Raw genomic sequence first — 16,782 nt, forward strand, 5'->3', positions numbered from 1 at the left:
AATAGCAAACAGAACAGAAATGTTAGTGGATAACAGACGTTATGAGGCAGAAGGAATAACTGTAATTTTCATGACTAAGATATCAGTTATTGGAAAAATATGAAAAAGGAAGAAGCAGTGAAGGAATGGGGGTGCGTAGTAGATTTATGATTTATGTCAAAGCTATTTGTATTGCAAGGCAGTGATCATGTCAAGAGGAGAAAACAGTTGTAAAATTCCTCTGGGAGATGTATAGCTTGTGCTGGGATCATAGGCTGCGACTCAAATTCATCTATCCTGAAGCACATCAGTATCTTTAAGCCTAATGTCCTCACACAAGCACACGCTAGGGACAGGGTTTAAGTCAGACTTCAGCCCTCCACATCTGAGCTCGGGTCCTTCCACATGGCCATAGTCTTTCACTCTGATATCTTAAGGATCTGTCAAACCTTGGCTCCTAGGAGGTGTGCTGCAGGGGGCAGGATCACACCGGTGCTGTTCTGGGCAGGCACAAGCAGGTCCTGCCTGCCACCATTTGGGCAGATGCTGACCCATCAGCAGGGCAGGTTGTGTCCCTGCAGAGGTACTCCACGTGCAGGGAGTGGAAGATGAACAAAGTGCATCTTTGCTCCAGGCTGGGAATGTTACAAGCTACTCCAGCTTTCCCAACGTACCTGCTCACAGTGGTTTACTAGGGATTTCTTTTACAGAATCAGTTGAAATAACTAGTCCAGACAAAGGACTGAAAATTACTTGAAAGTGGAGGATTCCTATATTTAACGATTATGAGTGAGACTTGTAAAGGATCTTATAGGAGAAAAAAGAACCCCAGATACTTCAGGAATGTTATGGGGTACGGGTCACTGAGTTCTACTGGCACTTACAAGACTTTGTGGGAGCAAAAAACATTTTCTGTGGTGGTTATGGGCTAGTTAAGGGAGAAGGATAGCTTTCTTTTATTTTTATTCTGCTTTATACACATTCGGAAAATGAAACGTCCAAGTATTTTACCACCTAAAAAAGGAGTTGCAAGTACATTGGGGTAGGAAACAGCCTCCTCTTCATTTTCCTTGTATTTCTTGCAAAAGAGAAACAAGGAATTAATTAGATTTCACTCTGTTTATGTCTTTGTTGCTAGCTCTAATAAAAGAACAGAGCAAAAAGCTCTGTGAATTTGTATATATCTTTCTCTCTAGCCCATTAAGAAAAGAACAGAGCTGATGATAAGGTAGCCTGAGTGAATCAAAGTATCTATGCTGGGTTATTGAGGGAGGCCGAGTCACAGTCAACTAATTTTATAGCATACTCATAGTTGATTATAAAGTAAATAATTGGAGGAAAGGGACAAAAATGACTATTAAAAATAATCTCTGAAAGATGTTTGCAAATCTGCCTCCTCTGGTAGCTGGACCAGATCAGCAAATAACGTATCTGACTAATGCAGTGAGAGCTAATAATGTTTATTCTAAAGAAATTGTTAATTGTTAACTTATTAATATCAAGACATTAGCTTAGCTATTAACTAAACTAGTGGTTGAGGTTTACCTCCCTTTGCTCTTCGTATAGGTCTGTAGAAAATCAACAAGATAAAATTCCATGAAAAGTTTGCATGACAGTCAAACATCAGCAAAATACAATTTTAAACAGGGCTGAGAAGCAAGCAGGAGCTGACATAAGGCAGGCTCCTTTCTGTAAAGGAATGCTCTAGTTCAGATCCCAAGTCATTCTCCCCATTAAATTTATTACAGGGTTATTAATGCAGGAACTTCTGAAATCCCTTTTGTTTAGGTACCATCTAGATTTTTCCTGTAGACTTTTGCCTTCTGACACAAATTAAACATAACTTGGTCAGCCATCTAAAAAATGAAGGGAAAGAAAAACTCTGAGTCTGGGATGGGAAATGTTAGGATGTTTCTTACTAGCATAAGAAGGAGGAAAAGTTGGGGTGTCCACTGGTTCATGGAAAGTGCAGGAGCTACTGAGCTGATGAGGCATTAGAAAGATACCAGATGAGGGACCATTTACTGAAACTGTCAACACACAAAGCTGTCAGGGGACAGTTGAGCTGTAAAATGCTCCAGCTACCACAGGAGATGCATTACGTTATTGTGGTATGCAGATAAATTGCTCTCCAGCTCGTGGAAGCTGCTTTGTGAACAAAATAGGGGAATAAGATAAACTCGCTCTCAATCGATGAATTAATATAAAACCAGCAAAAGGAGCAGAGCAGACTACTACAATCCCTCAACTATATTAGGCAATCAATTTTTTCCCTTTCAATATGTAGAATATTCCCTTGCGGCTCCCCGTGGATGCCATGCAGTGTGAACACAGCAATCAAAGTAACAAACGTCAGAATAATCAAAATAACATGTGTCAGAAAGAAGTAAATGAGTACATACATTCATTAAGTAAATCTCCTAAGAGCTTAACACACAAAACTCTTTCCAGAAAAGCTGTACAAACAATTGCATGCACTAACACATGGCCTTACTAGTGTTTCAAAGTCAGCTGAAAAATATCCTTCAAACTAATCCACTTTTTTTTCTTTTTTTTTCTTCAGATTTCACCATAAATAACCTGTACTTGGGGCAAAACACATAGCATAGCTGCCACAATGAAATAAGTGAAGGTCATAACTGAAGGTAAAATACACTACCTTGAAGAAAACTTCAGAATCATTAAACAAGCAATATATGCTGCCAACCAAGTGTTAAAGACAATACCCATTTTTGTAGTGGCAACATCCACCTCCATCTGTGAGGTGACAAGAAAGACGTTTCATCCAGGAAGAAAGCAACCGAAGCATCAGAACAAACCTACAAATGTCCGAGGAAACAAATCTGTAGACAACATCAAACCAGTAATCTGGCTGCCTTGAGAACTTTTCCCAACAAACTCTTCAAAAGTGGTACAGTATGAACTCAGTGAAAAATAAAGAAAATGGTACTTCTCACAATATTCTCAGCCTTTTGAAGTAGCAAACCTAGGTCACAAAAAAAATTGGAGGAAATATATTGGAATGAAAAAGCCATTTCCAGAGCCAGAAATGTTTTATTAGGCTACAGAAGTGGTCTAGGAAGAAGTAGGAACAAACAGAAAAGGAGTTCTGTCTCTAATGAAGTTAGTGCAGGAATGACTTTTCCTTCTTTTTGTCCACTGGATTTGCATGATAAAGTAGATTTAGCATTTTAGAAGTGGATGGATCCTTTCCTGATTGAGATCAAGGGATGTGGGGGAAATTTCAAGTATCTATTTCAAGTACCTTCTACAAGATGTTAAGTATCTATAACCAACCAACAATTCTTTGTGTCCCCTTGCGTTTGTGTGTGCAGCCATTTGACTTCAGGGTTTACAAGGAAGACGGAGAAAGGTTCCGCATTTTTATTATACTCCTATTTACTGTGTTTGCTTTCGTTTCAGTTATGAGTTGTGCTGCAGTTAATGGGGCTGGGTTGTGACTCATGAGGCCTCAATACAGATCTCGGCTCCACCAAAGGCTTTCCTGCATGACCTTGAGCCACTTCACGTCTCCATCCCATCAGTAAAACAGAATGATGATGCTTCCTCTCTGCAGCAATTTGTCTTGTCAATTTTGGAACAAACACTGATTTGTCTCGACTACTTGCAGCTCCTATCGATTGCAAAGGAAGTTAGATGTATACAATACTTCTTCAGATTTGGCATTTGGAGACAAAATAACTTTGAGGAACTGGACCATTAAAGCAAACATTTTGGCCATGAATGTCCTACGCTGTTACGAACAGCGTCTGATAAAATGATCCTCAATTTTAGTACGGCACAGAGTAATAAATAGCTGTTAAGGAGTTTAAATAGTACATGCATTTGTCAGGTCAATGGGAAACAGGCAAATCCATGGGAGACGCAGTAGAAAGGCAGCCTTCGCCCACTAAGCATATTTTATAAGCCTGTATAACTTTGCAAAAAATCATTAATTTTTATCAGAAGATTAAAAGGCAAATGTGTGAGATAAAAATTATTACCCTGCCAAATTTCAAAGTCCTAAAATCCAATAGTGCCATGCTGCTGCTGCTCAGGAGGGTCCCAACCACATTCGTCACAATGCGAGAGAGGTTCCCTCGCCCCCAGTCTGCAGCGGCCGCCTGACTCTGCCTGCCTTGTGAAAGAAATATTCCTGCAGGAAGTGTAACCCTGTCATCTTCCAGAGAAAAAGGAGCGGAACAAAAAAGTTACCAGCAAACAGAAATCACTGTACAACCCCTGCTACTAGCTTCATTTTGACGACAGAAAAATCAGATAAAATCAGATTTCACTCTTTGTTCAGCCCATAGGAACTGGCTTAATTCCAGACAATGAAGCCAATGGGGTTACTTGATGCTGACAAAAGCTTAAATAAAAGGGAAATAGAATATTAACCTGTAAACAACTTTTGATAGTTAAAAATAATGTCCAGAGAGGAACATGATGTAAAGGTGGTTCCCCTCCCTTTGGGAGTCATTGCTGCTTATTTGCCGTGGCCAGGGAGTCTTGGCCTTACTCCTGTAGGAGGGCATTCAGCAGGGTATTTTTTGTTTGCACAGTGCTAGGAATGTCTGCTGTACTTCCCACAGGGGGAAGACATGGAGCCAGAATCATCCCAGGCTAATTTCTGAAGTCACAGAAATGTCCCTGACCAAACCCACCCATGGCCCAGGAGGCTGATGCCTGCAAATGGTTTCCAGGCCAGACACCCTGGGGCTTCCCTGGGGGTGCCTGCACCCCTCCTGTACTCGGGGACCTGGAGGGTGGCAGGAGCCCTGGGGCTCCAGGGGGTTTCTGGGGACCTGGGTGGCACATCTGAGGTCTGGCCATTGGAAGGGGGCAGTGGTGTTGGGGGGATCATCTGTAGTAGATACATGAAGCAGGTGGGAAAGGTCCTGAATAGTTAACGTTATTCCTTTGGAAATACTCATAGGGGAAAGTTTTCTCAGCTCCAGCAGATTTTTGGTTAAAGTATGGGAAGCCCATGGCACAGATTTTACAGCAGAAGCCCCCAGCGAGATCATGCCCTGCCTGTGGGGAGCACACAAAGCAGATTATATACTCTGATTTTCATTTCATTCTTCTAGGAAACACAAGAGCAGAGTTTATAAAATTGCAAGACATACTGAACAAGTTTTGCTGTACTAGACTATTCTCATTGACTTTCTTACATCAAATGACAGTTGGGATTATTTGAGAAGGCATCGCCTTTGCCTGCTGGCTGGGGACACCCAGCCTTCCCCCACACCATCCCCTCGCTTCTCTTTCTTCACCTTGGAACACACTCCATTTTTTTCATATGCATTTCAGAGTTGAGAAAAATCCACGGGACTGACCTGGCAAACAATTAATTGTGTCTGATTTTCCTAGACGTGTAACACCTTGCCGCGAAGCTCCGGTGGGCTTCAGGAGCTCCGAGGGAGGCCGGTGCCTTTGCAGGAAGCCCATATCCAAATTAAACACTTTTCCAATTGTACCTTATGAAAAGGCTCCAAAGGGGATGGGGAGGAACTCCGTCTCGGTGGTGATGTTACAGGCAACTCTCTATTTTAAGATAAATACTTTTGACTAAAATACCTTTGTAAACAGATCTATTGTCTTTTTCTTTTGATTGACTTATTTACAGAATTTCATCAGAGGAAAGAAGAAAAGTCTGACAAGCTCTGTGTTGTGTCAGCCCTCCCACATCTATGATTCACTGAGCTGCTTTTGTCCCAGATGCTTTGCTTCATCTTCTATCAGACAGCAGCTACGGATGTTATTGGTAACCCTTTCATGTTTCTCAGTCATAGGAAATGGTGTAAAAACCACAAGTAATGAGAATATCCTCAGTCACTGGGAGCTTCGGTCCCTAAAATAAGACTGCAGAATGTGATAAAAGTTCTTCCTTGGTCTTTAAAGGACTTTTTCATCCTCTCCTTCCTAACAAGGCATCTGCAAAAAGCTGTTTGGTCAGACGTTCCTTATTCACAGTGAAATTCTTATGGGATTAGTAGGTTTGATAGAGTACAAAAGTAAACAGCATATGGCTCTGTTAATATCGTTATAATGTCACAATGCAATCTGTCAGAACGTAAACTTTTTTTGAGCAGTTTCATCTACTTCAGGTTCACACTATGAAAAAAAGAAAACGCCAAGCCTGATGAATCCTTCTGCATCACCTAAAAGATGGCAAGCTATTTCTTGCTTCTTGTTTTGTGCTCCCAGTTTAAGAAGTATGTCTATACATATTACCCCCACTAACAAAAATACAGTGGTAAATAGTTACTTAGTTACTAGGAGTTAAAAGGTCACTTCCCCTTGATGAAAAGCTTGTTCTATCAGATAAGTAGCTGCCACACTCCATGAAACTGGCAACCCTTCAAAAGGTTTCAGAAATTAAAGGCATTGTTTGAAGATAAAGGCAATAAGGTCATTTGCTTTGTGTTTAGTCCCGCAAAATTTTCTGGGTGACCCTTTGATATTCAAATGAAGAGTGCTTTAAATTGTTTTTTCTTCATAGAGCTAATGAGTACTGGCTGACAATGACTTTTAAGGCTAGTGGAAACTCTACTGGAATTAAATTTTGTAAAATATTGCACCATATTTCCATTAAGGGGGGAGTGCCTCCACAGTCTACCAAAGCTGTATCCATAGGCACTCATAGCTCTGTGCTCTGGTCCTACTGCTTTTCTCAAGTTTTTTATTAACTCTGTTTCTACTAGTTGAATAATGTCTAGCATGATTTTCAGTGTATTCCCGCAGCAGATTAATAAAGCTGTATAAACAAGCTACATATGTAAAATCTATGTCCTCTTCGAACTCTATGCTATAGTGAAACAAGCCTCACATTTAATGTGTACAGTAGCAGCAAAATTACTCACCAACTTTTTATTGCCAAAGACTGTATGGCTGTGTATTATTATATGTGTAATTAACTAATCTATAATGTTGCTCTGATAGATGGTGTATATGCTTCTTTCCTTAGAAGAATAGATACTTATTTTAAAGCTTTTCCTTCTTTTATCATTCATGTGTTCCATTTATGGGAAAATGTTATAAATATTCTTTAAATCACTTCATTTTTTTTTCTAGTGGGATGTAAGAATCTTCACAGGTTTGTAATTTCTTTATTTAAAGGAAAAAGAAAAAAAAAAGTGAGAGTCCTCTGATGGACAATAAAATTGTGTGCTGTAAGCATGCTTGGTTATCACTGTGACCTTCTTCATTACCTTACTTGTTTATTTTAACCTTACTTCCATTCTATTTTCAAGTCTCTTTCTAATAATAGCCCTCTCTCACTCAAACCCACTTTCAAAAGTAAATGCAAACAAGATCATCTCAGTTTAAAATACACATGAACTCTATCCCCCAAATGACTATCAAATAATTAAAAAGTGCAAAATCCTTACCTAATGGAGCTGACTCAGTGCTAATGGCCAACAAGGGAATCCAACAGAGGTAGGCAACAAGTTGGAGATGCTGGTGGAAAGGAAAGGGCTGCTGCATATTGTCCAAGCTAGTTTTATCCATGCATCTGCAGTTGCTTAGAAGTTAACTTTTAAGTACTAAACTTTGCAGTAAAAGCCATCAGCCTGCCTGCCTGTTTCAATTTTTTTTTTCTTTCCTTTTTTTTTTTTTCGTTCTGTTCAATCCACTCTCTTGGAGAGGGCTTAATGTGTCATTAATCCCAGAATTTCCAAGAGGGAAGCCCTCCAGCTATCCACAAGCCACACTCACCGCCCCCCTCCCCACACACACACAAGCGGATCAGCGGAGAGCATGTGTCCCTGCAGCTGCTCTGCCTGCAGCTGCTCTGATTTACACACCCGGTAACACACCCGCGCACACGCGGAGGGTGAGAACAGTGTGTACCCTCCGCCTGGCTGGTAGGAGGTGATCCTGGAGAAATGAGGGTTATAAACCAAGCGTGCCTGCTGGTGAGGATTTTAAAGCAGACAACGCTAACTTCAGATTATTGCAGCCATAGCTGTCATCGTGTTTATACGAGAGGGGTTTAAAAAATGCTAAAATACAAGCTTGCAAATAGTTTGGGTTTTGGCTTCAGATTCTTGGAGGTTACATTTATGCAAAGCTGTTACAGAGGTGGTCTGCGCAAGCACAACCAACAGTCCTGAAGGTTTGTATCTTGGGTCGCTGTATCATTGTCTGGTAGATTAGAGAATAGTCCTTTGCTACTGAAATAAAGTGCAGCAGCGTTTGCTCTGCCAGCTCGCCCTGAAAAATGAGATGTAAGTTTCAGAAGGTCGGCTTGCCGGCAATGATAACAGAAATAGAAAACAGAAGCAAATGGCAGTGAAAGAATTCAATCACTCACATTGCTCAATCATATTTTCCTGAAGTTCAGTCTCATTGGAAAGTGCCCTGTTGCTACCACGTGGGTCTTTTGTGCTCCTTCTAGCTGGTGTGAACAATGCTTGTTGTAGGACGATGCCTGTTGCTGGCTTAATGCGCAATATGAAGAATTTGCTAACGAATCACATGCTATACTCTGATACTCATGGCATTTTATTTAAAAAGCGCTGTATCCCCAGCCACTGTTCAGTGTTTTCCATACCTGCCAGCACTTCTTTCTTTGACGGGTGAAATTTGACTGTTTTGTGCCTGCTTGTTTAAGTGAGGATGTTGCAAATTATCTGGTAACAGAGTAATACACAAGTCTGTAAACATTCCATGCAAATCACTGTGAGGAGCATTTAATCTAAAAGCATAAACAAAGCCATTAAAAATATCTTGCAGTACAGCCAAGGAGTTTCAAATGTTGTTCTTTTGGCTTAACTACATCCCTTGAGGAGTTTTACCACTGGGTTCCTTGAAGGAAATATAGGTTATTTAAGAAGAAGCTTCTAAAACTTTTTTTTTTAATTTTCATTTTGGATTTCGATGTTGCAAAATCACTGCTTTTACCAGTCTCACTGGGTTAGCTATCTCATAGGTCTGACTGGTAGTCCTTGGGAGTTTTTGTGAGTTTGTCTATTGATTTTACTGATGTTCAGATTATATTCCTTCAAAATCATTAAGACTCCAAGGCCAGTATTTCAGACATCTTTTTTTTCCTAAGAGATCCCCATCCATTTCTTCAGTACAAATGTATGACAAATGACAACATTCCAGTTTATCTTCAACAGGACACAATTTCTACATTTACATGGCTTTTTCAGTTAATGCTTGAATATTTTTTGTGGCAGTTTCACGCCTCTGATAGGGGCCCGATGTCCTTTGCCTCTAAGTTTTGGCCTAAATGCCATAGCTCTAAGGTGTAACTAACTTCAATGAGAAAGAGATTGAAATCTGTTGTGGGTTGAGATTTTATCCTTGCCAAAATATTGGTGACCAAAGCCACTTTACAACAAAGCAAGAGAGCTTTCCACATACAACCTAGCCTTTGCTGGTCTTTTGCATACTGAAAGCAAAAGTAACTATGCAAAAAAAAAATGTCAGCAGAAGGCATTCAGGGTGACAGGAGAAAAGGGACAGTTTTCTAGACTTCTTTAACCCCTTACCTGTTGTCTCCCTAAGCAGGTTAATCAAGGGGAGCCTTTGAAGGTGGTTACTCCTGGTAAGGATGAAATGATACTTCCCATTGTCTCAGCCAAGGAGTTTCTCTGGGTTGGATATGGCTCCCTTCGTTTTGGGAGGACAAAGAGCTCCAGTTCAGACGAGGTGCAAATATTTCCCGTTTCACATTCTCCCAGCCCTAGACAATACCTTACAGAACTCAGAAAAAGAGCTACCACCACCACCTTCTCCCCTCAAACATTAATCTAAAAAATCATGGGTAACTAAAACCATGGAGAGCCTGCATAAAAGCACTGGAAAATGCTCTCCCAGCTTCCACACCAACCTCAGTAAGAGGAGAAACTGCAAATACCCACAAAGTTGATGCAGTCGTGTGGGTAGTGAACACTTGAAACAATTAGCTTCACTGTCTATACAAAACGCCACCACAACACTGAAGGCCTGATACCCGTCCATCTTGTCTTAAATTAATTTTCAATGGTTGGGATGGATACAGGCAGTTAAAACAAGCCAAAAGCCGCAGCTGGAAGCTGGCAGCAGTATTCCAGACTTGGCCAAAAATTGTTCGATGGCTATGCATGTTAGGTACCCAGATTGCTTCAGTTTATAAGAAAGAGGCAGTGTTTGCCTGAAACATGCCAGTGGGTGAGCGGGTGCTGCAGTGCCGGGGGTGGGCTGGAGGGTGGGCAGCCCTGGGGGAGGCAGGTGGGGGGCAGAGGAAGGCTGTGGGAAGAGTATTAGCAACAACAATCTTTCCTTGTTTTTTTCAGACGCAGAACCAAACCTCAGGATGGGACTGAACGACAACATGACGATAAAGATGCAAATACCTTGAAGGCCTTCAGAGATGTGACTTTTTGATGCTTTATTCCCAATATGAAATGCTCCGGAGTCAGTGTAGGAGGTTTAAGAGTTGCATACAGAAGTCCTGGGCTACGGTGAAGTTTTTGAAGGATGAATCCCATCACTCAGATAGCTTCTGATGGTCATGTGGAAGTGTCTGTCTGCATTGGGTCACCCTGGGAAGGAGAAGAGAGAGATTGTTATGTTCCTCCTCTCAAAAATGGAGTGTGGCTAGCACTTACCTTTTGTACCTGAGCCAGCAGGGGTTGTACAGTCCTTCTAAGCTCTGACACACTGATTAGAACCTGATGTGAAAAAGACAGTCCAGGTTTATTTCCTTCTGCTTCCTATGGGGAATCCCCTTACCATGAGCCTGTCCCCTGGGGTGGCTTTCTAGGCATAGAAGAGATTTGTTATTCGGGGGTGACACAGAGAGCACAACCCTGCCTGTACCCACACCTTCCTAGCACAACAGAGTCCTTCAGAGGGAAAAGATGCTGTACTAAACAGTATACATTTCTTTGCAAGTCTGAATTTACACATTTATGCGTGCCAAAACCCTCCTCTGTGCATTTTGGTTTGCTTGTTTTCTCTAATCAAAATACCTGAGAAGGAAGAGGCTCACTGTGCTTCCCGGGCAATCCCTTCTGCCTTGATATTGGCTCGCTCAGTCCACTGACTCTTGCAACCCTTTCTGCAGCTTCCGAGCAGGTGCAAGGGTCGGCATGATGGATTTTAGCTGAGTCCCAGCAGCCTCCAGCAAGCATCCCCCTGCAACGATTTTCTTAGAAGGGCTAAGAAGGGGTTCAAGCCTGGGATTCTGTCTCTCTGCTGTTGGCTCCTGTTTCTTTTAATCATTTCTGCCCATATATTTCAGACAGATGCCAAGCATGCTTATTATAACCAAAGTCCAGTATGCATGCACCTCATTAGCCCAAACAACTACTCTGTATCACACCACTCTTATTTCAAGCCTGCACAGGTGAGTGACATTAAACGGGAAACCCTTCATCTCAGCTCGCGCCTAGTTTAGGGAAATAAGCAGTGGTCACACAGTGATCAGCACTTGTGTTTTCCTCTGGTCTGTGCTCTAGTGTATGGAAGACAGCATTCCTGCTTCTTTAGAAAATAATATAAGTAGTACATCTAGTGTACAGGACCAAGGTCTTCACTCAAGTGAGGTCTATTTGTGATTTTTTAGAGTAATAATTCATTACACAAAAGCATATCCACCTTTGTACAGCTCTGAACTGAAAACACAGAGAGTGATTTCTACATGCGATTATTTGGTGTGTTTATCTTTCAGCTTCTAATTCCCTTGTGGGACAACTCTGACAGCTTTCAGTGCATCACTCCTCATTAGACAGTGGGCCATACTAGGGGAGTTCAAATTCTAGAGCAGAGATAAAGTGAAGAAACCTATTCATTATCTCCAGGATTTTTAAGGGTATACAGTGCATGAGCACTAGGACATTGAGGCAGCGTAAGTGTACCTATTAGAGGAATTAAATCAGTCCCTTGTAACTCTGCTGGCCCTTGGCATGGATCAAAGTTGGATGCGATCCCTGACCTGACATGGTGCACCCACAGCTCTGGGTGTGCAGGGGGGTGAACTTCTGTTTTGCTCTTGTCACTGTTTTGCCACAAGTGTGGCCCTGGCCATCTGAATTTTAGCTAGGTGCAGCGTGCCCTTATTAAATTTGCAGCGTGCACCATCAGTGCCCTTCTCGGCTGGGCGCAGCGTATCCTTATTAAATTTGCAGTGCGCACCATCAGTGCCCTTCTCGGTTGGACACCCCTGCCAGGGCAGGGGAGCTATATGTGAGCCAAGCACCCTATGAACTCCTGTGTGCTAGGGCACGGGCATGACTGAGGCATGCATTCTTCATGAGTTCCTTACTTTACTGGAAAACACCGAACTGCTGCAGAGATGTCAATATAAATCACATCTGCAATTCACCTCTGCTCCAGAGTGCCCTAAGACATAGCTAAGAGAATGGTCATCATTGCTCAGCAGCTCAAAACTGAAAATGACTTTTCTATGTGAAGAGATTGGCAACTGGCAGATACTAATAAAAAGAGGACACCTCATCAGAATCCGTTTTTACAAAAGTATATGATTTGCACAAAAATTCCACAAAATCAATAGGAAGGAGATGCAGCTTTTGGAAATCTCTTTTGTTTTTAGAGGAGCTCAGTATTTCATTTTTTGTGAGCTGCTCTGGTGTCTGCATTGGTCATGGTCCTGTCTTCCACAAGGAACTGCTTCAGCCTCCGTGATCATCATTTATTATGCAACTTTGGTGAAATGGATTCCTTGATTTAAAAAACACCTGCATTTTGATTGTTCTTCTGCAAAATTAGTAAGTATGGAAGTATCACAACACTGTCATGGAGTGGAAATTCTCAAAACCCTTTTACATTGGTGGGTTAGTCCAAAAACACTGGATATAGCAGGGAAAAGGAACTGGATTTTTTCTTTGCCTGAACTCCCTAAGTCTTGGCTTATCTTGACTGGATAGTAAAAAGAAAGAGTAAGAAAAATGGCTACTTATAGCCTTGATTTTGGACAGATAACACCAATAAAACAATCACCATTGCTCAGAAAAATTGCAAACTGGAATTTCTCATGGAGTGAACGCTCCATTTAGGAAGCAGTTCCCTTTGAAATGGCAGCAGAAAGGCATTTCACAGGAGTTTTTCATCAGTATTAGCAACGGAAAAGCATGAAGTGGAAAGGTGTTGCTCCTACCTTGAACCCTTTCATTCAGCCTTTTTCTGGAACTTTTTTTTTTTTTTTCTTTTTGAAGAAATGTAAATCGTAAAGGGCAACCACTGAAGTGCCCAGATCTTCCAGCCAGAAGTGATAATGAGAATCAAAGCAGAACCACTGGGTTTAATAACAAAAGGTGGGAATTTGGCTTGGGTTAAAAACAGCATTCAATGGGCATTAAAACTGGCTATCCATATATCTGTCATCTCTTCTTTCATCCTCCTTTTCCATCTTGGCCATGATAATTTGATCTCATAAGTGAATCTATGTGAGCAGATGTTGTGTTCAAAGAAAGCTCAATTACCGCCAGTGGCCTTGGCAGGGCTCCTCCTGAGCAGACCTGATGGTTGCTTCTACTTCTTCAACACAGATGTTGCCTCTTCAAGGCTCTTAGACTGCTGAACAAGCAAGGGATGCTAGGAAAAAATAAATAAAAAAATAAAAATCATAGCTGTACCAAGAATACGGTATCAATGGTATCAAAATGTAAAAAATGCCTGATTGTGGGTGAACGAAAATAAGTGGCAGATAAATGCCATTGTTACAGTGCAGACCACTCCTGACCACTCCCCTGATTTGATTCAATCACCTTTCTACATTCATTCAAGAAAGAAAAATATTGCAAATATTACTTCTTTTCAGAGATGATAGATTAATCAAAGTATTAATGGGGATATTCATCACTACTAGATTAACTCTAAAAATGATCCTGAAGAGACAGGCATCCCAGCAGGTCTAATAAGGACAGTTAGATTCCTTCATAGGATGCTCCCCATAGTATCTAGTTTTAGGGTCTCCCAGAAATCCCTTTGAGAAACCTCACTTACAGAAGAAACGAAGGCACATCAGTCTACTTTTAGAATTTCCCCCTCTTCTTCCTGCCATCAATATCACACACAAATAGGAAATGAGTTTTAACAATTTTGTTAAAACATTTGCAGTGGAACAAATAAGATTTTTATTTCAAGCTCCCAGTAACATATGTTTCTCTCTATAACCTTATCACAGAGGAGGTTGCTTTGGAAAAGACAGAGATTTATTCTGAAACATTTTTCTTTCATCTCTTTATAGTTCTGTTGATGATTTTAAATGTTTGTGCTATTGGTACTTACATACAGTAAATGATAAATGATATATTACAACAACAACTCCATGAAGCTGAATTGCTTTTTTTAGTGAATTTAGTGAATTTACTGCCTTGAAAGGTAACAGATTGATAGTACTAGTGAATTAAATCCTCTCTTTATCCCCAGAATAATATGGGCATTGCAAATATTTTCCAGACCTATAAATCAGCCATGGCACCTCAACTATCATCCACAGAGACCTGCTGCTCCCTGCTTTTCTCTTCCCCCCCCTCTCCCCCCCCCCCCAGAAAAAAAACCACCCCCCAAAAAACCCCAAACCTTCTTTTTCTGGGGATTTTACAGAATACATCAATTTCAAGAACAAAAGGGCAGTGGTATATCTCATGAGCATCACTTTCCTGTATTAAACAATAATTATCACATTTCATATAAGAAAAGTTATGTGGGCATTATCACATGGTGTGGTTAGTGGTGCCTTGGAAGGTGAAACAGGAGCTGCCGAAATGCAGGTCATAAACAGTGTGCCTCCAGCAATGGATGGGAGCCTCTCCTTCACCTCTCATGGAAACTGTTTTTTCAAAATCTCAGGGTTTTTTACTGCTAATATGTTCATAAACCTCTGAGTGGTCACCGACTTTAGCCTACCTTGAAGATAACTGAAACTAGAAAAACGTTGGAAATACAGGGCTGGATTCTCTCATCTATATTTATTCCATTGCTCTCAGTGGAGTTAATCTGATTTATACACATCACCCCATGGGAAAAGCAAGTTTCCAACAGAGCTCAGAAAGACCACACGGGAGCTCAGGGCCGATTTATAGCCAGTACGATAATTTAGCTTCCAGAAAGCTTCCCCCATTCAGTATTCGCAACCAGATACTTTGTAGATTTTGGGTTGTCATCTTGTGAGACGGGTAAAAACCAATCCATTTCTGAAATTTTCTGACCAAAATTGTGTGGAAGGAAAAGCAGGTGTTAAATAAAACCAGAAGCACCCTGAACACATGGTTTTAGCTCTTATAAATAACAGTTGTCTCATAAATTAATCTCTTGTGAAGAGATATCATGTAACTCACCTAGCTTTGGAAGCCTAGTAACATAAAATTAATAGAGTAATATTTATTGTTATAGACCAGTAACATTTTAGAGGGAATGGAGGTTCTAGAATAGTATTTTGTACAGGCTTTTCCACTAAGGTAAGCATTCATTCTGAATATCACATAAATTGGAATCATAACTTTACAAACCTGTTTGGCTTTCTGGGCAGTAGATAACGGGATGCTCTTAAATAATTGTACTTAGATGTCTCTCAGGGTATTTTTCGAATGCCCCCTTTCTTTTGGCCCAACTGTTCTGTTGACATCCATTCAAGAAGCATGGACATTTTCTTAGCTGCCTTTTTAAAGGGCATTTCACCTTGAGTACACAGCCCTTGGCTTCTAATATTCATAAAATTCAGATCTTGCCTCCAGTCAGATATTTCTGTTGTTCCCTTCTACTGTTGCTTTTTTTATCTTTTCAGTTTTACTGGCAACATGAGATTTGCTATTGACCACCCAACAATTCCGCAATCACTGCTTCTGAAGGTTCATGAAAACAACACAAATTCAGCAGACAAATTGTTTCATTTTCCAGTTTTATTTTTTGTCTTGGTTCAAACCAGTGCAATGTGAATGAAATGACTTGTCTATCACAGCAAATCTCATAGAAGCATTATGGTATCTATTTATATAAACCCAAGAAAACCAGTTTTGCCTTATTAGGGACTTCGGTAACATTTACCTATTTGGATTTTAAAGCATCACTGTCACATGGTAGGTTTTACACAGCTGACTGCCTATTAATTGAATACTCTAATTCAGCCTCTAATTCTATTTTTTAATGGTTGAAAGCCCTTTAAGCAGCTATTTCTCTAATAGCTGTGTAGAAAAGGTGACATCTGTTTTTGTTTCATCCTGACTGATCCTTCTCCCCATCCTCTGAGTGCTGCCCAGGCCCTTTCAGCTCAAGGTTGGTGCCAGAGCAAAACACTTTTTCAGAAGTGCTCACAATGCTCACAATGAAAATAAAACAGACTTGTAGACATTATCCACAATGGAACACTCCTCAAACTGTTTCCTGTTAGCATATATCGTTAATTTAGCATCATTTTTGAGTATATAGTAATGGTCTGCAGATCTCTTTTCAGCTATCGAAATACTTGCAGAAAATTTGGGCCAAACCCTTTGCCTACCCAGCTGGGCAGACTGGATGAAGCTAAATAAGTTCTTGGAAAACTGCACAGGAGGAAGGAATGCCTTTTTTCCCCAGCATGCGCAGAGCTCCGTAAAGCTCTGGTCCAAGTCGAAGCAGACTAGGTTACAGGACACTTTTCCTCTTCAGCTATCAAAACAGAAGCAGGCATTTGCACCTGCCAAATCTGCTTTTGACTTCCATGCTGTGAACCTGTAATCACTGCAGGTAACGGCATCTCGCCGAAGAGTTAACTCCATAAGTAGCAGTAAGGGACACGGAGCTTACGATTCATTTTGTTACAGTGTTTTGTTATGCGCTTAGTAGGGTGACTAAATATCAATG

The 16,782-nt window shown here is 40.9% G+C and overlaps 1 protein-coding gene across 1 annotated transcript in view; it reads right to left on the minus strand.

Annotated features, from left to right (window-relative positions):
* LOC130153806 (von Willebrand factor D and EGF domain-containing protein-like) overlaps positions 1 to 7,567 on the minus strand; it is a 185,903-nt gene extending 178,336 nt beyond the window's left edge. Inside the window, exon 1 of the mRNA XM_056349152.1 lies at positions 7,374 to 7,567. Within this exon, the coding sequence (XP_056205127.1) occupies positions 7,374 to 7,494 (121 nt within the window). The 5' untranslated portion in view covers positions 7,495 to 7,567. The remainder of the gene's footprint in view (positions 1 to 7,373) is intronic.
* Positions 7,568 to 16,782: the final 9,215 nt, after the last annotated feature.

This window comes from Falco biarmicus, chromosome 8 (assembly GCF_023638135.1).
Source record: "Falco biarmicus isolate bFalBia1 chromosome 8, bFalBia1.pri, whole genome shotgun sequence".
NCBI classification, from domain to species: Eukaryota; Metazoa; Chordata; class Aves; order Falconiformes; family Falconidae; genus Falco; species Falco biarmicus.